General features: G+C 39.6%; 2 protein-coding genes across 6 annotated transcripts in view; one reads left to right on the forward strand and one right to left on the reverse strand.

The window, feature by feature from the left end:
- Positions 1 to 12,354: 12,354 nt before the first annotated feature.
- On the forward strand, positions 12,355 to 18,951 carry mpl (MPL proto-oncogene, thrombopoietin receptor; the record flags this gene model as incomplete). Its single annotated transcript, XM_083970902.1, has 11 exons — positions 12,355 to 12,466; positions 13,320 to 13,440; positions 13,525 to 13,691; positions 15,042 to 15,185; positions 15,305 to 15,419; positions 16,451 to 16,602; positions 17,067 to 17,218; positions 17,484 to 17,628; positions 17,905 to 17,974; positions 18,203 to 18,290; positions 18,481 to 18,951. 11 exons carry the CDS (start codon positions 12,355 to 12,357, stop codon positions 18,949 to 18,951), a joined length of 1,737 nt encoding a protein of 578 aa, XP_083827028.1.
- A 1,210-nt stretch (positions 18,952 to 20,161) lies between these two features.
- The window catches only part of ddah1 (dimethylarginine dimethylaminohydrolase 1), an 80,641-nt gene continuing 77,508 nt past the window's right edge, over positions 20,162 to 23,294 (reverse strand). For all 5 annotated transcript variants that reach the window (XM_083969649.1, XM_083969647.1, XM_083969648.1 and 2 more), the window contains exon 6: positions 20,162 to 23,001. In XM_083969649.1, the coding sequence (XP_083825775.1) occupies positions 22,885 to 23,001 (117 nt within the window). In that variant the 3' untranslated portion in view covers positions 20,162 to 22,884. The remainder of the gene's footprint in view (positions 23,002 to 23,294) is intronic.

Genomic DNA, 23,294 nt, shown 5'->3' on the forward strand with positions numbered 1-23,294 from the left:
TGCAGTGTGTGTGCGTCCATAGAGCCGTGAGCTATGTTGTTTTACATTTGTTACACTCTTTTGATGTTTCTGGGTTTTTTTCAAGAGTCAATTGATGACTTAGCAGTACTTTTTCCATCTGGTTTTATAATGTGATGAACAATTAGCCGCTAATGAGTGACATGGAGTTAGCCGCTAACTAGCAATAGCTTGAGAGGTTTTCTGTTTTGCTAACCTCTGTTGTTAACACATTGCATACTGGATGCCATTTGATCAGTGACAGTGTCTGTCCTACTTATGTTGCATATCTTAATGCCCTTTCTGTGTTAATTGATCAATGCTGACTATAAGTTTCATAACTCATCTGGAGCTGTATTTCAGTTGTCATCTGGTTAGAGCACTGATTCTTGATAGTCAGGACAAAACACTTTCTGAAAAATGAAATGATTTTTTTTTGAAAATTTACACTAGTATTCATGTAGATAAGGATCTGTGCTATTTAACTATGTAAAGGTGCAGGCTGGAGGTTAAAAAATCTTTTCAACAAATTACCTTAAAGACTTGATTTGTGTCAACTCCGTCAGACACACTAAAAGTATATAATTATAATAGCCCAACAAGACTCTTAAGTTCTGATGTATGTTGCTCTGATATCCAATAAAATATAATAACTTAAAGCAGATATCAGCGGCGAGGCCGTTTTGGCTAACTTCCGGTCGGCGGATTGAGTTAGCATTCCCCGCCCTCGCCCCTACGTCATCCACATGCACGCGCATCGTCCTCCATCACTACAGGTGGCTGCAAGACGCATGATGGCAGATTCATCTCCGTCAGACCAAGACCCGTAAGTTTATTAAAAAACAAACTTTGTGACTAATGACAGTTGTCCGTACACAGAAAAAACACACGTTTGTATAAATATGTAGTGTGACGATAAGATAAGAGCTTATAATCGTGTTTTTGTTTTTTTGTAGCCTAATTATTTGTAATAATAATAGTAGATAGAGTAGTTCTAAGTCCGGTTCGATTTTCTGTTACAGTACATATGTTGAAGATGAGCACACACCTGGACGTGCCAGGGGAAGGCAGAGAGGGAGGAGAGGAGGAACCTCATCACGCCGTAGCCGCGGTGGGAGAGGCCGTGGGAGAGGCGGTGGGAGAGGAAGAGGCGCTGGTGCCCTCGGCATGACAGTGGATGATGTCCAGCGTGTGCGGGACATCCAGTCCGTCAGGGTTGCGGTCGATAGGGTATGTATTTATAAGATTTGATCATTGATAATTGCAATGTTGTTTTGCTTTATTTCTAATGAATAAAATGCCATATGTAATATGCATTTACATTACACCAAACCTGCAGTGTTCGAGGTTATTATTTACAAAGTAATACATTTTTGTAATGTATTACTTGTTACCAATGAAATACCAGTAATGCAATTACAGTTACATTTATGCCGTGATGTATTATGTGAAAGCAAAGATGCATCTCACGGGACTGAATGTCACAAAATGAAGATAAACCTATTGATGTAGGCTAATCGGTTTTTCTGGAACATCTGTATTGTGTTTACTGTACAATGACAATGACAATGAAGTCAAAATCACAGTGTATTAGATCTGTAAAATCTGAAAATGTTATGGACTTATACAGACTGACTGTTAGCCTATTTTTAAAGAAACTTACCACTTTGAAATCAAAGTTACAAGTTACATAACAATAATTTTTCATAACAGGAAGCACTCAACGCCCTGACTGCAGAGGAGGTGATGGACGTGTGTCTATTTTGTATGGACCGGGACCCTGGCCTGATACACCTGGCACTACGCCGAAACACACAGCTAACCCCAGCAGACCCTCCCACACCTGGCAGCCCACCCTGGTGTGTGTGTGAAAACTGCAGGGACATGCCCACTGATGTGGAAAATCTCTGCTGCTCTCAGCAGCCACCGTGGTGCATTTCCAGGCTGCCACATATGGAGGCATACATCTTAGCCCCTGGAGTCCTGCAGCTGGCGGTGGCCATATGGAATGATGTGCGGGCAGTAGATATTGCTCCACATCCGGGTGACAGAAATGCTTTAAAGCATGAATGCAGTCACACAAGGCACTTAGTATGCCTTGAGCAGCAGGCGTTTGACATGCTCAAGCTCTATGAAGTCCCACATCGGGGCAGTACTATAGATCTCTTGTGTTCTGATTGGACTGGTGATGCATTTCCCATTAGTTTCACTAAGATGTCTTGAACTGGGCAGTAACAGACATCCTTCTTGCCACACTTGCTGTTGGACCATGGGGATGCAGAAATTCCACTTTCACATCCTGATGCTCAGTATCCACAGCAATGGTCTTGGCTAGCCACCAGTGGTCATCATATACTACTGCTAACCAGTCTTCATTTTTAAGGCTGCTAACAGTCGTTACTGTCACAGTACCCTCAGGACCTTTCAATGGCTCTTCATCCAACATCTTCCATTTCCACATCATCTTCCATCTCATTTTCCATCTTCTCCCTCAACATCTTTTCTTTCTTGCCCTCTGGGTATCACTCTGCTGTTCATCTGGGCCCTGAAAATAGAAGGTAGCTGCCAGCTAAGCACTGCCAACATCTTGCTGCAAAAGCAGGATAGTTGTCTGTGGTGGATCCTGTTCTCATGTGCGATGACCTGGTGCATTTGTCTTGTTGAGGGAACCGGTCAGAGAGGATCCATGAGGAGTGTATCGTATCTTTCCATGTCTTCTTCTACAATGTGGTTCAGCTGAACGCCCTTCAGACAGTTTGAGACCTTCTCAAAGAATGTGTGTCCATCTGTCACTTCATTTCCTCACAGCACCAGGTTGTCACATGACCTATTGACACATTGCGACGTGTCCTGACCCGACACCCTGAAGCGATTGCTGCCACCCAAGATCCCCATACTGTACAGTCTCTCATACAGTTTCAATATTACTTTTTCAGACTACATTAAAAATAGGTTATCACCATGGATTTTTAGTGATACTATAAACACCTTGTAGGAGACCTTGTCATGGGAAGTCATTCCTCAGATGCAATGTTTTTTCATGCTCCCTCCAGGAACATCTGGACTGGATCCTCCTCCAGTCCATGCTGTTGATGCAGGTTTTCGATTGCCTGAAAAAGAAGCTGAGAGATTACCCCATCTTTACAGCACCTGTTACATCCTTCATCTCCAGCTTCAATAAATTAAAAACTGACAGTTCCCTGCAGTCGGCTCTCTCAACTTTTAGTAAGGGCCCAGCCATCAAGACGAGCTAGTATCAAGGACCAAAGGGACACCTTCAGACAACAACTCAAATTGGGATCCAGCCCACAGCTGTAGCCCACAGCTGTAGCCCACAGAAAGGCGAGGCTGGGTGAAGAAAACATGTCCCTCAGTTGAACACACTAGCTGGGTTGATGACATTCCTGATTTATTTTGTAAAATGTTGTAAATAGTTCTTTTTAATTCCTTGATTAAAGGTTGATAGGAGGTTTGATGTCTTGATAAAATACTGTGGTTTTTAATATACTGTTAAAATACTCTTTAATATAGGCCTAATATGTTGATGTTTGTGTGTTTCACAGTGAGATCAATGAGCTATTGTGTCTCTTTCAGCTGTGAAAATAAGAAAAGCATTAGTCAGTCCCTCCAGGATTTCGCAGGCTTTTTTTTGTGATTGTTGCGGCCTAAAATGCTTTCGCGGCCACATTAAAAAAAAATTGCAGTGTATGTTGCGACGTTTTAAGCGCTTTTGTTGCCATCAAACTGCAGGAGACAGCGAAAATTGCAAAAAAAAAAAAATTTGCAGTTTTGTTCTGAATAATTGATTAAAAATCAAAGGAAAATTTTTAATTTTGAAATGTCACAAAATAATGTGAGGTCCTGTTATACCAGCAATTTTTCACTTGTTAAGAAAGGCGCACGAGAGTTGAAAGTTGTTTTACTTAGAATTAAAATGTCTCTTTAAAAATGGTGGTAAAACAACTGTTTTAAAATGCCAATAAAACAGTCAGTCTTTTGTAATAAAAAAGGGAGAGTGGCTACTAAAGTCCAGGGCCAGGGCATTAGGATGGGGATCCTGGTGCGTACTGGATTCTCCCTCGGCAAGTGCTGCAGGGGACACAGGCTCGGGCTCGAACCAGGACAGCTCACACACTCAAGCGTTTTGACTCAGTTTCTTACTGTCAGCCTAGCCACTCCATTCCTCCATGGACTCACTTTCTTTGGACCACCGCTCCGTCCCAACGTGCACTCTCTGCGGTGGAACTTGCGGAAAGCACCGATGATTGGTCCAATTTGCGGAAAAGTTGCGGTGATTGGACAAAATTGCATGATTGCACAAAATTCACGGGGATTGGTTGAATTTGCGTTAATTGTTGCAATCGCGACATTGCGAATTCCGGGAAGGACTGATTAGTTCATGATTCAGTTGCAACAATAAATTACAGTAGCCTACTTATTTGTGTGCATAAAAGGAACCTGTGTGTGTGTTTAGGTTCTTAACTATCATATCACATGATACACACACACACACACACACACACACAAACACTGGATGCTCACTTAATTGTCATCATACTCAAGTAGGATTATCGTACCAGAGACGTAAAATTATTGTATTTTGAGGGAAATTATCGTACACCCGTCACAACCAAAATAATAAGCCTATTGATACACTATAGTCAAATAAGCTGATGCGCTATAGTCAATGTAGTGTTTAATAGCATCCTACGGGCACTCACCGCTTTGTGGCGTCGGTACGGAATGGATTTATGGCACCACATCAGCGGCCCCATTTGCATCGTACGTTTTTTACAAACATGATCAACATAACATGATGTCCGTGCGGTGATTTTGGACAAAAAAAACACTCAATGTGCTAGGGCCTTAGAGGGATATTACGGCGTAAGTTTAACCCATGGTCCAACGCACTGTAACACCGAGTTAGACCCCCCCTCGAGAGATGAAGTCTGCTAACCGCTAGCTTCTCTAGTTGTAGCAACTTTAGCAATGACCGCACCATAACAAACAGCGCAGTGTATTGATCCACACACAACCGATCAAAAAGCCACTTATAGGCACAAAATGCTCAGAACAGCACCATACTTCATCAACAGTACAAGCAGGGTCCCAGTACATAATACAAGGCATCAAACATCTGTTAGCTTTGCCTGGTTTCTATTGAAAAGAGACCAAAACAACTCACCCACTCTCCTCCAGTTACAGTATATGCTATGCAGCAACTTTCCGCGTCCAGCATTGCGTCCAGGCACTGACAACATACGTCCGACTGGCAGTACAAAATATGGTTTCAGCGGCCACTGGCAGGCAGTGACCACACTGACCACTTGATTCCCCCAGGTACAGCACATAGAGTCCCCCAGGTCCAGCACATAGACTCCACCGGCTCTCTTCCTCTTTCACTTTTCCCCTCCATTTCCTTCAGCTCATGTCTCAAACTGATAGGGGCGCCCATCGAAATAAAACCAGTCGTCACTGTTCTCAAACTCCATAAACTCAGCCGTGTTGTCCCTTCGGTGATGCGACAATTAAAGGTAACAAACCTACTACTATAGGGATTATGGCAATGGGCCAATTTGCCAAAATGTTGAACTATCCCTTGAAATTTGTGAAAATGTGTTTAAGAAAGTGTTTAAGCTAGCTAGAGTTAGCTGAAGCATGGTCTAATTTTGATTTCCGGTATACTGTTGGCATTTCCTGTACCTTCCTCTTGAGCCATCTACAAACAATCAGGAGGTGAGCTGTTTCTGAAAATGTGTGATTTGGAGCTGAGTAAATATATAAATATAAATTGGTTTGCTCTTATAGTTTGGTGCTGTGTTAAGTGGTCGGACAGATAAATGATTACAAAGCCAATATTTGCTTTTGCAACATACTAATTTACCCAATAAAGCAATAAACTGAAACAACTTGTTTATGTACTTTTCTCTATCATTCACAATATCAGGAAGGGAGTGCATTCTAGTTTTTAACCTCCAAAGTCACTTTTCTCATTAAGTCTTCTGTGATTAATAAACACTGATATCCAGTGGTCCTCCCTGAGTTATGAGAATGCTTCCGCCTCGGAAATCTAATTAATTTCTGCAATTTTTCATGCACACTTATTTCAGGCTCATTAATCCTGCTTATCTTTGCGAGAATACTCAATGAGGATTCATTAGGATGACAACAATGTCTCAGTAAATTATTGGTTGGGTTACCTGCTTGTGGTGCAAGTTATGTTCCAGTCACTGACTTTGTTTGACCCTGTCACAGAAACCTGTGTTCTTAGTCAAAAAAATTTCAGACATTTCGTGGTAACCTGTGTACAACTTTCAAAACATCTTAATCTAACAGCCATCTAAGCCCCAAAGTGCTAGAGATATTATCAGTATGTGCACAGCACTCGTCTACAAAGAAATGTGTTTTCCTGGTACTACGGACTCCTGTCGTGTCTACAAATATTTTTTGAGCATGGCTAATAATTGCATATTTTTCTTTCTGTTCTTTCTGACTGAATACAGTACTCTTCTCTGATGTACTATAGCATCTTTCCATGGTTATCCGATTGAACACATTTACCATTTTTGTAATTTTCGTAACATACAGATCACAAACATAATTTGTCATAATCATTCTTAGTAGTGGCACATACAGTATGTACTAATTGTGCACAGCATATTTAAATTACACATGTTGTGTAGGTTGGCCAACTTGACTGATCGTGTGGTGTTTGTAGCAGGAAGTGATGTCATAACATGAGCAGATGATTGCTGTGCGATTAGGGGTGTGGTGTGGTGGCAGGAGGTGTCAAAATGTTCTAAACCAGCACTATTTCATTAGTTTAATGGCTCTGTGTGAGGGGCAGTGCTCAGCTGAGACAAAGGTTTGTGAAGTCACAGTTTTTAGGCCTTCGTGCTGGCAAGAGCTGTAGAGAGAGCGGCATAATGTTTTCAGGTTGTGCATCCCGTTTTAAATGCGGTATCTCAGTAATGCCTCATACTCAAGTATGAAGTGTTGAGAATTTGATGGTTAGGTCACTGTGACCTCACAAAACACCAAAAAACCAATAATGAAATTAAGTAGGAGTGACATTTTAATCACCAAATAGTCCAAAAGGTCAGCCTCTCTGACATCATGATGTGCTGCACCTTTTGATCATTATTAAACGTTGTAACTCACGGGAAGCAGAGGGGGAGATTGTGACCATATTTCCTGCAGCTTGACTGGTTGGCAGAGGCTTACAACCAGCAGGCGGTAATTCTAGTTGTTGATAGATTAGCGGGCATTCAATGGCTCGTCATGTTTGCCAAGTGGAAAGGGAAGTGGCTGAAGTGGGTTGAACCTTTGGTAATATGGAGGTTTCCCCATTGGCAGAGGTTATAAATGTCTGCATTATCTGCTGTCCTGAGTAGACAGACCTTCCAGTCAGCAGCTGATTTCTGCATGTGTGGATAACTGAGTAATTTGACCAATTTGTAGATGAATAGAAGATTTCATTTCAGCTCCTCAGACATGGTTTCAGAGTGCTAGTGTCTGCAATCAATTTGGATTGATGAGCATTATTGAATTTTCAAGGTGAAATCCTCATTATACGTGTGTGAGTCCTTTCCATGTTCACAGCTGCATTCATGGCTATATCATTTACTTCACTTTAATTTGATTGAACAAATCAATATCAAGTTGATGATATAAATCAACATTTAATGCACTTTAATAAGATTTGTTGCAGTGATGCAATAATATTTTTGTTCATTGGGGTCAGTTTAAGTAAGTAGGTTTTCATAGAGCATGTTGAAGATAAGACAGGTCTGACAAAGAGTTGTCTGTTGCAGCAGTTCTGTGCAGTGACATGTGTTCAGTCATTAATCAAGTTGCTTTTATTAATAAATAAGAGGCATGGCACTTGAACTGGATTAGTTGAGGTATATGCAACATCGAGTACCTTGCTGGTACAACCTGCTGTTGTGCAGCAGTTCAGGATGTGGTATATCAGCAGAGATAATCAGCAGAGGCCCTTGGGGAAAGTTGATTCTGTTGAATTTCCTTGTGTGGCATAAACACATGTTATTCACAGCAGAGATAGTCTGGTTTAAGCTTTTGTGTACATTGATCTGCCATAACATTAAAACAAGTAGGCTAACTATATCTATTTGGTATCGCAAATTAGTGTATCAATGGAGTTCTTTTTGATTCATTTGATTACTAATTTGAACTTTAAAGGTCATTTGTAGTTTCATTTATTTTTCTCATTTTCATGGCTGGACTCAATACACAAATCAGTCAATGCATCAAAACTGATTGGTGTATGGACACCAAGAAGCGTGATGCTCGTAAAGCTCTCCACAGTGTTCTTCATTCCCAGAATTCCTGAGGTCCATGATGAGCTCATGAAGCCTTTTATTTGTAATTATTTGTTTCTTTACACATCTTCGACTGAAATGTTGCTAGTTAGGAAGAAACTTTAATGATGAGGCAAAAACTGAATTTTAGACAGTTTGTCACGTCATACCAAGAAGACCCTGTAAAAGCTTTAATCACCTCAAAGGTGCTTGAATAAGTACTGAGTACTTTTGTAAATGTAATGTTTTACTTTTCTCCTTTTTAATTATTATTGTTTTTTTGTTTTTTTTTTACTAAATTTACAAATTCTTAAATTCTGTTTTTTGTTTGTCATGCAGTATTAGGTTTAGATTGACATTGGCATAAGGTGGCAATATGGTTGACATATAAGCCGAAAAAAAGATTTTTTTTTAAACTTCAAATATTATCCCTGAAAATTACTTTTTTGTGTTGTCGTGACTCTTAACTTTACATATGTATTCTTGAAGATTTTGAATCAAAATTAGCATTTTTTCAGCAATTTGCTGTATCAGTGCCTTAAATTGTCATACGGTGTGACATGAAAGCTATGTTATATAAAATGAAAATGGGGTACTTTTTTCTTTTCTAACTGACTGCATCATACATTTTAATCATGACTGATTTGATATTTAACATTTCCTTGTGAAAATGTATTATATTTTGGATTATTTTTCAAAATTATCATACAAAGGATGACATCGCTCCTCAATCTTTCAAGATATTTTAGAATAATTCTGTTAAACCTTGTAATAACTCTAACACAATGCTTGAGACTCTTGCTAGTTCTATTTTCCTTGTGTTCTATGGATATTTTCACAATTTATCACTAACAAAGCTGTTTTCTTGTCACAATTGTGAACGTCACACCACATGACATGAGTGTCACACCATATGACAAACTGCACCAAAAATGCAAAAAAGTGTATTTTATGTATTTGACATTCAAACAAAAACAATTGAGGACATATCTTGTAATAAAAAACTGATTTTGGGCACAGGTTACACAGGAATTCCAATTGCTGAACTAAAGTCATATAACAATAACATCATCCACAAAACCATGGTCCAATATAGACACATTACATTACATTGTGTACTCAGCATGAATTTGCATTTAAAATCTACTTATGAGTTAATGATAATTTTTTGTCCTAATGTAGAAATGTTAACATTTCATCATAAAATATTCACAACACAGTTTTGAAAAAAACATCAAACATTTAACATTATTTCCCAGTCGGGGGTGCTCAGTGGTCAAGTCGTTAGACAATATGTCCCATGTTGGCATATGACTGAAGCCCTGATTGCTACTTCGACTCCTGACAGAGACGATCCTTTCCACATGTCATTTCACCAGTCTCCTTAATTTAAAAAAAAAATAGGATCTGTTAATATGCACAGCATGGCAAATGGTAAAATATGGTTACATGAAATATAAAATTGGAATGTGAAATATTATTTGTATAGATAAAAAAAATCTAACATCAAACTTCTTAAATTTGTGTGTTTTGTATATTTATTTATATTAATATTAATGCAAAATAAAGTGAATGTCATATGGTGTGACTTAGAAAAACCGTCACACCGTTATGACAAAGTGTCACACCACATGACATTCTGCTCAGTTAAAGCAGAAGTAAGTGATATATTTGTGTTAATATAAGTCTTAAATAGTTATATCTTCCGACAGCAATCACTTACATAGAGTGTTTGGTCTGAAACACGGGTCTGTCAGTCACTCTGCTCTGCTCTGAGCCGAGGAGAAAACATTTATCGTATCCTACAGTTTTTATCCAATGAGGAGAGAGAACGGCATAAAGGGCTGTGTGTGCAGCCAAGGGACGCCGTGAATGTGGCGACGTAGGGACGAGGACTGTTATGGTGCGTTCAAGGAAACTCGTATTTTTCCGACCGTGAAGTCGTACCAGTTCGATCTGGTACGAGTTCACCGGTCGGAAGTTACGAGTGGCCGTTATAGTGACTTTCACCGGTAAAACAGGTCGGAAAAACACGAGTGGGTTGCCTGGAACGCTACAAAGTCGTAAGTTGTGACTTGAAGCTGTAATTTACGATTTCAAAAGCCTGCCTGGAACGCAGCATTAGCGAAAACGACCGGACCACTTACTTCTGCTTTAAGTTAATATATTAGCCAACTAAAAACAGCTAGCCTATAGTTATGTTATTCACCACATGGCAGCAATACTTTTTAAGCATTAATAAATAATATTTGTGAAAAATAATTATTTTTCATGCAAATAATGTCACACCATAAGACACAAAACATTGACCACTATTGATGATGTCAGATATATTGCTTTTTAAATAAAAATCTGAAAGGCAGAACTCACCTCTTGACCTGGCATACCACTCCAGAGATGTTACTGTAACTTCCTGGTTGAGTGTGGTCCTCTCTTTATCATTAAGATGTCCAAATTATTGTCCATTCAAAATATACAAAATAGTGTCACACCGTATGACGCCCATTTTGCGGACAAAATGTATTTGGTCATAACTTGTTTGGACATTATGCACAGACATCAAATCTTTCTGTGGGCTTTAAAAACACCTCATTATTTTATATGCATTGTACAACTATCAAATATTTATAATTTATTTGGAAATATGCTCTCATTATTAAAGGGATAGTTCACCCTAGAATGATATTTCGCTCATTATCTACTCACCCTCATGTTGACTAAGGGCTGGAAGAATTATCAGAGTCCACCGTCCCTTCTCTGAGTTACAGGGGGTCTCGGCGTAGCAGTGCATTTCAATGCAACGGTTGCAAAGGGACACCGGAGCTCTTCGTAAAAAAACACACACAAAAAAACATCCAAATACCTCCATGATGCTCGTATGTAATGTCCGTCTTGTGCTGAAGCCCCAAATTGGGTAATTGTCCCGAAAAAAATTAAATAAGTCTATATTTTAGGCTTGTTTGTAGCGGAAGCTTCTCGAAGCTCCTCTTCCTGGTCCGTCCAAATCTCGCGTGATTTGCGCCGGCGTCAGTGCGGTTACTGCGAATCACGCGAGATTTGGACGGACCAGGAAGAGGAGCTTCGAGAAGCTTCCGCTACAAACAAGCTTAAAATATAGACTTATTTAATTTTTTCGGGACAATTACGCAATTTGGGGCTTCAGCACAAGACGGACATTACATACGAGCATCATGGAGGTATTTGGATGTTTTTTTGTGTGTGTGTTTTTTACGAAGAGCTCCGGTGTCCCTTTGCAACCGTTGCATTGTAATGCACTGCTACGCCGAGACCCCCTGTAACTCAGAGAAGGGACGGTGGACTCTGATAATTCTTCCAGCCCTTAGTCAACATGAGGGTGAGTAGATAATGAGCGAAATATCATTCTAGGGTGAACTATCCCTTTAAGGTCACACATATGCCGGACAGTCACACCGTATGACATTTTTGATGTTTGGATCAAAATTCTGAGTAGAAATCTTAATACACCACCAACAACTTTGGTATTATTGTACTATATCTTGTCAGAGGAACAACATTTACATATATATTCTTAAAAAATATAATTTTTTATCAGTATGTGACACCCGGACAGTCAGAATTGTGTTATTCGTCAACCAACTAAAGGGCTCTGAATATTGAATGCACTGTAAATGAATTGAAAAAAAAACCTACAGGACAAAAGTCTGGACACACTAATGGCATTTAATCAGCAGTAGCACTTCCTATTTGTTATTTAGTCCTCTCTTTAATTGAAAATATAGAAATATAACCAGCGCAGCTTGTGGTTATCACTCTTTCACCCCAAACCGCTTCTTTCATCTTACTTCCACTGCACATAAAACACTCCTCCTGCTCCTGGCCAAAGCTCAGCCAGTCACATTGGGCCAGTGCACTGCTTAACCCCGCCCACCCATGCCAGCTCAAAACTATACAAAGCAGACAACGCACAAAGCCCATACACAGGCATGTGCTGTGTGAGATTAAGTGCCATATGGTGGTTTAGAATACATTTCACCTCATGATAACTAAGTCTGCCATGACTGTGCCCTGCAGGTGGGTGATGCTGCTAATCAGCGTGTGGATTCAAGTGGGCTTTGTGCCTGGGATACAGTGCAAGCATGGAACCGAAAATCATCTGTCGAGGGAAGGTAGGGCTTGAGGTTGATTTATTTTGGACAGTTGACGTACAATGTGAATTTAATTTGGTCTAATGAACACCTGCAAATGTCCCATTCATTGTTTATAATTAATGTTGAATATAAGTTACAATCCTCCAAAGTTGTTTTTGTGATTATCATGTAGCAATCAGAAAGTTATAAGTATCTTTATTGATGCCACATACTGTAATATTGTATAACAAAATTATTCTTACAGGGAGGAGAATTGTTATAATCAAGAATAAAATTAGTATTTAATTTTCTTTTGTTTGATTGGAAATATTGTGGCAATAATTTATCACTGAATGTTCCCTGTGCTACAAAGTTTCTACCTCACTCATGCACTTTTCTTTCATGTGGGATGTATGTTCACCCCCCTTTAGAGTAAAATCCCTTTTTCATTTGTTTGTGTTGACTGCTGTTCACCTGTGGACAAGGTGTTCCGCAGTTCTCTGGAATGACATTGGTCCACACTTTGTAGCCTGTTAATTACATGGGGAAAGTAGTTCCTGTTCATTTTTCTCCAGTGCAGCTGTTGTAGCAATAGATTTCCATCCTGATACTGCTTTGCAAGTGTCCCGCAAACCACACCACTGTTGTTTGCTTTCAAATAATTTTCTATTTCCTCCTTCACCCGCCACCCACCCAATCCCTTACTAGAGGAGTTTAGCCTCCACAACAAATGAAATTTGTATTTTTATCATCTCACATTCCCACTGCTTTGAAAACTCTATTACTCCTATATTGCATGATTTAGGTTGCATGGCCGCCTGGCAATTGGACTTTGGGGAGCCTGTTTTATTCCACTAATCCTTGTGTGTTATGTTTGTCATTTCTGGAGCAGACATTTTGCTCTTAAAGGATGAGGAGGAACCCAAATGTTTCACTCGGACAGGACACGATTTCACCTGCTTTTTTGAGACTGCAGATAACCTGACTTATTATATGGTCGACAAAAGTGACAGGTATGTTCTACATAGTAAATTGATCATGTTGTATATTAAGAAACCTCAGTATCAGTACAGTTGTTGTCATTTATGCCAATCAAGCCTGAACAGAGAGGAGATGTGCGTCCAGAGGCCAGAAGAGGGAACTGTCCTCCACATCTGCACGTTCACTTCCGGTGTTTTCATGTATGTTCCTACGGAGTTTGAAGTCGTGGAGCACAACACCAACACCATCCTCTATGAATGGGCCGTCTCTGTGGAAGACAAATGTAAGACATTTCTTTTACACTTTCATGGCATGAAGTAGGACAGAATTAATATTACTGCCACTGGACATAATATAATATCAGTACCCACATATAGTTTGTGTGTAAGTCCAAGCTTAAACCCCCTCTTGATTTTAACCTTTAGCTGTTATGGTGCTATGAAATCCTCTTCTGACATGATGACACTTTTGCAGGCCTGTCTAGTATAACAGCAATGTTCAGTCTCAGTCTAGATAGAAGGACAGACCAGATATCCTGTATCCTTTCACAGACCAGTTATATATTAAAATCATCAAGTGCAGCCCCATGTCTATTTTAGTAGTAATAATCAGTAATCAATCAGTAATTAACATTTTCCCACTGTTTCTGTTGATCAGTTTTTCCTTTACAATTGTTTGCCTGTAAACTAGAAGTCACTTTCATCTGTTGAGTAGCTACATAGCGACTAGGTTAATTATTACTTTTGTTAATAACACTGTCTCTTAAAATGATGATGAAGGAACAACACATTTCCATTAGGTGAATCTTACTTACCAGTTTAAGTAGCTTAGACCAAAGAAAAATCCATGTGTTAGGTAAAGAGACGGAAAAGAAATGGAAATCAGCCAACATAAAAGCTAGGGTTAGCTGGCTCTAGGTATCCCCTCCAATTTGCAGATTTGTCAGTAACATTTTTCAGCCAAGAAAGACAGCAGGCCGCCCCATCTGTTGCCAAAACACCTGTGAATCATTTTCAACAGTAGATTCTATAACTTGCTTTTTACTAATCTTTCCTCCTACATTTTTCTCTCTAGTCCTCCTTGAGCCCTCCGACTATGTGACTTTGTGCCAAAATGGCCATGTTGGGCAGCTGCAGGTTTCATGGCAAATAGAGGCTCCAGTTTACTGTGCATATGTAATGCATAAGTTTCAATACTCCTCCCCAGGACTTGGACAGAAGACAACAGCGGTACACATAACACATAACACTCCTCAGCATATCCACTTGAACCAAAGCTATAGACTATGTGGAAGCATAGCTAGAGCTATTTTAAATGTAATTTAAGTCCTAGTTAGCATCTACCAAATGGGTTTTGTATTTAAAGACTTATCTATTGTTCTATTATCTATTGTATCTAAGTTATACTTATAATAGTCATTTTAGGGTAGGGTTGGGGTTCAATTTGTTCATTGTCATCATCTTCTCTGACAAACATTTCATTGCACTGAACCTCACAGTCAGAATTTTCGTTGTTTATTCATTGAACCCTCACCTATGGACCCATATTAATGATTATAGTGCGTTAAAAAGTTATATGAATAATGTTTGTGATTTCTATTTTCTGACAAAGGTGACCAAATATCAAAACACAGGCTCAAAAACAGAAAAACTTGACTCTCTGGTACCAGGGGAAGAGACTGAGGTCCAAGTCGCTGTCAGATGCGGTCCTGACCTAAATGCAGGTCACTGGAGCAGCTGGTCACACCCTGTCCGAGCCATGGTTCCCCAGAGTGCAGGTGTGTTTTTTAAACACGAGTATGAACAAGTGGATGACTGAGTCAAGAGTTTGGACAAAAAAATGTTACCAATGGAAAAGCCTGGCTTTCTCTTAGTGGTAAATTTCTTGTCCTTCCAGATGATGTTTCACTAATGTGTTACACCTCTGACCTGCAAAACATCATCTGTCAGTGGAATGGGAGCAGATATGGTGTGGAAAAAGAGTACAAACTTTTCTACAAGATAGGTGCCAGGTAGCACAAAACTCACTCTACATACCATCAATTATGTTTTTAAAAGGATAGTTCAACAATTTGGCAAGTTCGCCTATTGCCATAATCCCTATAGTCATAGAGGTAGGTTCTTTACCTTCAATTATCGGTGCATGTTGTTTTGAGATCCGTGGGGCAGAGACGCCGGCTGCTCAGTGAACACAATTGAGGTCCCCTGTCCCTCATCAAACTCATCAAATACACAATCCAACAACACCAAAACACTCTCGTGGACAAGTTGTGACCTGCACATTCACCACGCTATGAAATTATCATGTAACATTACAAGACAGAGTTGTTTTCGAGGCAAATCCATAGGTGAAGCTACATTCCAGACATGGCTGCAGGTTGTTCTGAGTATTTGCTTTGTGTAATGTTATATACTGTAATTATAACTCATTTCATAGCATGGTGAATGTGCAGGTCACAACTTCTCCACGAGAGTATTTTGGAGTTGTTGGATTATATATTTGATGAGTTTGATGAGGGACAGGGGACCTGTACCGTTACTTCAATTGCGTTAGCTGAGCAGCTCGCGTCTCTGCCCTGCGGATCTCAAAACAACATGCACCGATAACTAAAGGTAATGAACCTACTGCTATGACTATAGGGATTATGGCACTAAGTGAATTTGTCAACATGTTGAACTATCCCTTTACGTCATCTTCTCTAAATCTTTCATGCAACAGCACGTTTTATTGGAATACCAAGACTTTGCTTTTGTCTTGCACAGACATGTGTCATTACTTTGAGAAAGAAATGTGCCATGTTGAAAACTCTTCCACTCAAAAGTGTTGAAAACCAGTGAAAAGGGGTTTTAATTGGGGCTTAACTGAATAACCTTAAATGATGCAAATGTAAACAAACAAGATTTCAATAAGAACTGGAAACACTGAAACATACCAAAACATTTAACTGGTAGTTGAGCTGCAGGTGTACACAAAAAAGTGTTGTTTTTGATCTGTGGTGACTTTGTTTGTCTGGGATTAAAGACAATATTATAACCCTTGCAGTGAGCAATGGACAGAGTGCGTTACCGATGGGAAGGTCACTGACCTGTGTCGTTTCCGTGGAGATGAGTCCCAAAAGGTCACGGTGATGCTCAACAGCACTCAAGCTCCACTCAGAACCTTCTATGCTCAGGAGTTTACTCTCAACGAAATCAGTAAGGGATTTGTTGTTTTGTCTGTTTCAGTTTCTTTTTCTTTGCTAAAAATACTTAATGTGTTATACACGGCCCCAAAACTCCATAAAGCCATCTATTCATATTCGACTTAGAGTTACAACAAGATATTTCTTAGTCAAAGCTTTTCACAGGGAAGATGTCCAGAGAGCTCTGGTTTATTTATGGTACAGCTTAATATGTAGAAATATATGAATTAGAATATAATATAAAATCTCTCTGACAGACAAATTTAATGTCAGATTTGTTCAGGTCACATCAAATAATTTGTAATATACAAACTTCATGAGTCAGAAGGTTAGCTCAGGAGCTTTTTTATAGGCCAGTATATGGAAGATCTAATGTCTATTCTTTGCCTCCATTGCCAGTTGAATGGATTTCTCAGTTTCTGTAGTAGAAAGTTCCCCAGTATGCCATTACAAATCGTGTGTGCTGTGTGTTTTTAGTCAAAACATCCCCACCCAGACATCTGAAAGCAGCACTGAAGAAAGAGAGGTTGTGCCTGAACTGGGAGGCTCCTCTTCAGTCTCTTCAGTCTCTGTTGGCTCACCTGCAGTACGAAGTCAGTTACCAGACCAGAGAGGGCGATGTATGGCTGGTAAGTGGCTGCGCAGCATTATTTTTAATGGATCTAAAATAATAAAAACAATATCAATACATCTTGGAGCCATATTAGTTTTTTTTTTAGTCACAAGTCATTTCTGTTTTGGTTGTTATTCCTTATTCACCACCAGATGGCGCCAAAGTCACATATTTTCAATTCTTCATGCAGTTGTGTAGCCACTAGTCACACTTTCACATACTAGTCAAGTCACAGAGAAAACCACTTAATGTTAATGTCAAATCAACCTCTTTGTCCACAGACCTCAAAGGGACCAGAGACCGTTAAATGTCTTGAGGTTTCAGTAGGAAACCAGTACAACGTAAAGGTCAGAGCTAAAGCCACTGGGGCCAAATACTGGAGTGACTGGTCAGATGTGATGACTGTTCACAATCCCACTAATTTCGGTAAGATCTCAGTGTAATGTCCAGTGTGAAATATATTTGCTTACTTACATTATCCCCATTTGTAGGTAAAGGAGACAGAATCCAAAGTTGTACCAAATGAAATGCAGTCCATCTGCAATTTTGAAAGAACTTCAAAGTTCAGCTTTGGTTGTGTGATAAAAACTGTAGTGGTTTAGAAAATGCATTAATATCAAAAACCTTTGAAATGTTATTCAGATGAATTAAAAAATCCCAGATACCATTCAAACCTTGATCCAGTGTAAATAACCTTTTCAGGCATGTGGTTCATGCTGTGCATCCCCGCCTCACTGCTGATTACTGCCATCATCATTCACATGTACCTCAGGTGAGATCTTATTCCAGCTCGTTTATATTGTAATCAGCCACTAACTACAACAACATCACTCATTATGAGAAATAAAAAGAAAGTCTAAACATTATGTTAGAGTAATATTTTTGTAATTTTCTGGCATTTAATATCCTAAAGATCTTCAGCCAACTGTTTTACTGACCATCGTAACCTCATTGTTTAAAGATGTTTTTCATTTCTATTATTGTGTTTGTTTTTTTATAGCAAGCTCAAGCAATATTTTTGGCCACCAGTGCCAAACCTTGACAAAGTCCTACAAGGCTTTTTGACAGACATCAACTGGCAGAAATGGGTAAATAATTTATGATACATGTGCCATTACATTGGTGTTATTTAAACAGAATTGAGCGATGTTGATGTACAGTAGACGGAGATAAAACACCAACAAGAACACAAATGATAAATTGAGAGTGATACAGAATAATTTTGCTCACTGTCAGTTGCGTTTATCAAAATGAAACTATATCCTCGTCACTCTGCAGGACCCTCCAGTCACAACCAAGCAGTGCCCTGAGGAAACCACTGCCTCTGTGGTGGAGATAATGTCTGAGGACGAGGTTTCAGGGTTGGGGAAGCCATCAGAGGAATCCACCCAGCTCATTTCACCAGTGGGAAGCCTCTCCAGTGGAGAACAGGTAGATGGCAGCCCGGATACCCAGGTCTTTCCAGACTATGTGACTCTGAGCAAAGACAGTGTCATTAATTGCCCAAAAGGAAACAAGTACATGTATGAGAAGGTTGGAGAGAAAGCAGTCCCAGGGATGGGAGACGGTCTTCTCCAAACATGTCAGTGTTCCTGCTCCAACGGTTCAGTGTGTGTCCCACCGTGCTTGGGCAAAGATTTTCTGAACCATACCTACGTCCCTCTGGTAGAGGCTGCAGACAGGTTTGACTACAAGGTCACTCCTGCAAGAGGACCAGGCAACCTCTATACTAATTTACCTAGCAGCTAAATATACAGTACATTAAACCAAACAGGACACAGGGTGCTACAGGGCTACACGTCCAAGGTTACTGCATCAGTAGTATCTGTGTTCGAGGATTTTATAGAAATAAAAAACGCACAATGATTTAATAATTAATAATGCCCCCTTTTAAACAAAAGACATGTTACCAATAGGATGTGAGTTACCAGACAACTAGTGTAAGATCAACAGTCGTTGTCCATCTTGTATATATATGTAGGTATACATCTATACCTGTCTATATTTTTTACCGTTCAAGCTTTTGATGCAATTGTTGTCAAAGACGTGTTGGGTATATATTATGTATTACTTTTATTTTTATCTGGGCTGCTTTGTCTTTGTGACTACTAGAGGAAAAAGTAGAGAACAAGTAAATATCTGTATTTGTTTATAGAGGACTGTGTTGTACAGTTTGACCGGTCATCAGTTATCCAAGCATTACTAACTACTGTTCCTACACTTTGTATAAAAAAGTGTAAATGTATATTTTATTACTATTCTACCTGATTTACATGGGAAGAAAAAGAACAGGGGAGCTATTTAGACATGTTTGTTGTTAACTCATTTATATTATATGTACAGTATCATTTGTGGATTTTTTTTAATAAGTTGCAAATGTTCCTCAGAAACCCACTAGAGGGGGCTAAAGTACATGATATGTAGCAATTATTTTCTACTGAACCTTTTCTGTCTTATCATCTCTTTCCAAACAACAACTGAAATAAGTGTTTTTTTTTCATTATGTTACGTTATAACTCGGATGTTTTGTATTTTTGGCAATAAATAATAAAACCAAATTTCTTCCAGTTGCACTTTCTTTAAAGTCAAACATTTGAACTTCCTTATTATGTGCACTTCAAAACCATAACATTGGACAAACTGCTGAACAGTGCACCTGGATATAAACCTTGTTTTTGTAGATTTTGCATCTTTGTGCCAGTAGGTGGCAGCAGATATCAACAGACAGAGATGAGAGCCCTAACTTACACCACTGACAATGAGACAACAGTTGGATTGTGTCCAATGTTCAGGTTTGTATCATCACACCTGGAGAAACCTTACGATCTTACTAACCTTGTCAGAGGCTGTTAAACAAATTCAGAAATGTAAAAACATGCACCCATGATGAGTAATCTGAAGTTAACCTCCACACCACCTCGGGGATAACTTTAACCGCAATTAAAAAGTTCGACACGGCTGAATGCTAGATGTTAATTTATTACACAAAGTAGATGAAAGGATCAATTTAACATGTGTCAAATAATTATGACTCACAACTTGAATGAAAACCAAGAGACCTGAGTTGAAACACGGGCAATCACAACATCATGACTACTGGGATGAGAGAGGGGGGTTAGTAAGAGGATAAACATGAACCTTCAACAAAGTCACGAGCAGTTACTCACATGCAGCCTCGCCAGCCAAGAACCAAGAATGTATTAAACGTTAATTTGATTTTAAATCAGCAGTAGGAAAAGGTTACAGAGCTGTAGAGTCAGTGGAGGTGAGAAATGTGCGAGTTGATGACAATGTAAAAACCAAATGGCTGCCATGTGATCAGACAGTGTATGACTGGCTCAGCTTTCTGTAGTAACTGCATGAGAGTCACAACTGGATGCTTTGCAACTATGCTATCAGCCTGCATCCAGTGAGCCACCCTCTGTAAAATATACTACTAGTGTCACACTTTAATGGCAGACCATCACATCTACGTACAGTGTTTTGCCAAACTGTATGATATCATGGCCATAAATTAGCCCAGAATCGTGTATGAGGCAATAGCAGAGTGTGGGAGAAAGCGAATGTTGAGAGTAAGACAGTCAAGAGAGAGACTGAGAAGTTTAAGAGAGTCAGTGTTTACTGGCGTACAAGCCTCTCCTCCCAACAGGAATTCTTTCCATGTTTCATCACTGCCCACTTGCCCATACGCAAATGTCTATGGAGGGAGGTTGACTCACCTCCTGATGTCATTTCCTCAACTTTCACTTACAATCACTATGAGAAACAACATAGTTTCAAATGTGTCGGGGCTTTAACATACAGTCTTTTAGTGTATTTACAGTACACATGGACTGTGATGTCATATCTACAGGCCGAACACTCGAATTAAGCAACAACGGAGACAAGGCCACAACAACAGCGCTAATCGACAGCCTTTTAAACGCCTGCTGGCAGCTTCCATCGTGGACACACATGGAAACACACCAACAGGGCAAGTTAGCTTGTTCTGCATGCTGAGTGCAAACTCTCTCACTGCACTCACATTTGGTGCTATTAGATTTAGTGGAGCTGACATCAGTTTCACAGCATGCTTCAAGTCAGTTTTGTAGCAAAAAAAAAAAAAAAGAGAACCAGTGTAATCGACAACACAGGCAGAACCAATGATGTGAGAAAACTACAGGGCCTTCAGATTCATTCAGCAGGAGCAAAAAGTCACAGATTTTTCCATACACGCATTGCACATAAAAAAAAAAGGAGAAGAGGTGTTATGTTGGAATAAATGAAGAGCTTAGTTCATCTTATAATAATGAAAACATCCATTTCCAGCACAGGCAGCTCATATCTGTCCTCTGCAGGGTTGGCACAGTACAGGTGATTAAGTCTGCAAGTCCACAAATAAGAAATGTTTACCAGGAGGGAAGCAAAAAAAAAAAAAGTGCTGCAGCAAAACGGTCACAGATGGTTCTAGTAGAGGAAATGAACAGGCTACTGTGAGCTTTGCTTAGCTGGTGGCAAGTGTTAAGGATCAGTCAACAAGTCTCCAGTACTCTCTCTCTCTACAATCAATGGCAGCGATGAGTAAGCAAGTCATGAAAGGTAAGAGCACCTCAGGTCTCTATGGCAACACTTTCAATATCGATCACAAAATCATATCAAATCACAAAAAAAAAGCAGGAACCTCAAGAACTGCATTTTTTTTTTTTTTTTTTAGAATAGGAAATCAACTCATCATTTCTAAAAATACACAGTGGTTTTGTTAGTGGCTTTGAAACAACAGGACAATCATGAATTGTACCACAGCACCAACTTTTGAAAAACAGCAGGAAATTGAACAAACGAGCTTAAAGAGCTGCTAATGAGCAACAGTGACATTTAGGTTTTTTCATCTTACAGCAGGAGCGAGATTCGTTTCTTTCATCCTCCATCGTGACCCAAAATGCAGTTCTTGAAAAATGAGTCCCATTTGAATTACATAACCAAACACACCAAAAGAAAAAAAAAATTAAATCACAGTCAAAACGGGCGTGTGTAAACAGTAAAAATCAACTGTATACATTTTTTCATTGTTGATGCCTGTTAGTTATGTAATATATAAATCTGCAGTGCAACATTGGTAAGACTTTTCAATGGCCACCCAGAGTATTCCTCAAACAGATCCATGTGGTTTTCTTGGTCCAGTGCGAGGAGTGGTCTACACATAGACAAGCTGGGGGCCGCAGGGATCATTAGTTAATTAGAATAATTAGAATAATACTGTAATTATCTGCAGATAAGAACAAATACCATTAGGAACATATGGCTTAACATGGGTCAGTTGCTTCGTACTCAGCTTTGTATAGAAAATGTTAGAATAAATCCAAATTAAGAACAAAATAACTAATTTTTATGCTGGAGTCTAACTCTTGTAGAGACATAGAAAACCTGTAACTAACTGTGTGTTGTGCCAGCTCAACTGTTGGCACACTGTAAAACCTTTTAATGTGATTTGAGTGTTTTTTGGGGGGTAAAAAGTGATGTTTTCTTTGTCCCTCAGCATCAACAAACTCGCCCTAAACGTCTCCCTCTTCTAAGTACCAAGATAGTTTAGTTAAACCTCGGGATCCTTGGTGATTGGACACAAGCTCTGCCTGGTTACCGTGCACTGAGACACCCCACCCCATCCCCCCCACCCCTCCCACCCCACTCCCCTGCAGGGCGTGCTCAGATGTTGCCCTTCTTGTTGATGAGCACAGAGCAGCATGTGAGGGCTCCATCCACTTTGACCTTCTCCATGTTGGACACGGGGATCAGCATGTGGTCCTTCAACTTCTCGAACACCTGCGGGACGCACAAACAAGGCCGTCAGTGGAAAAACTGACTTGTCCCGCCTTCTTAGGTTGTTATGTTTAGAAATTACTGTCGGTTATTACAAACTCATGTCAGCTGAAAGTCAATGGATTATCAACGTTTTAGGCCAAATATCACTGGAAAAACATGTTTTTTAGTTGCTACATTTGGGGGAATCGAGAGTCTCGCTCTTTATGTTAAAGAAATAACCAAATACAAAATAGACGTTGTCATGGCAACAGCTGTTCCTGCTCTGCTCTGCCCTCGTGTACCGGATCTATGAG

This window comes from Trachurus trachurus, assembly GCF_905171665.1.
Source record: "Trachurus trachurus genome assembly, chromosome: 4".
Taxonomy (NCBI): Eukaryota; Metazoa; Chordata; class Actinopteri; order Carangiformes; family Carangidae; genus Trachurus; species Trachurus trachurus.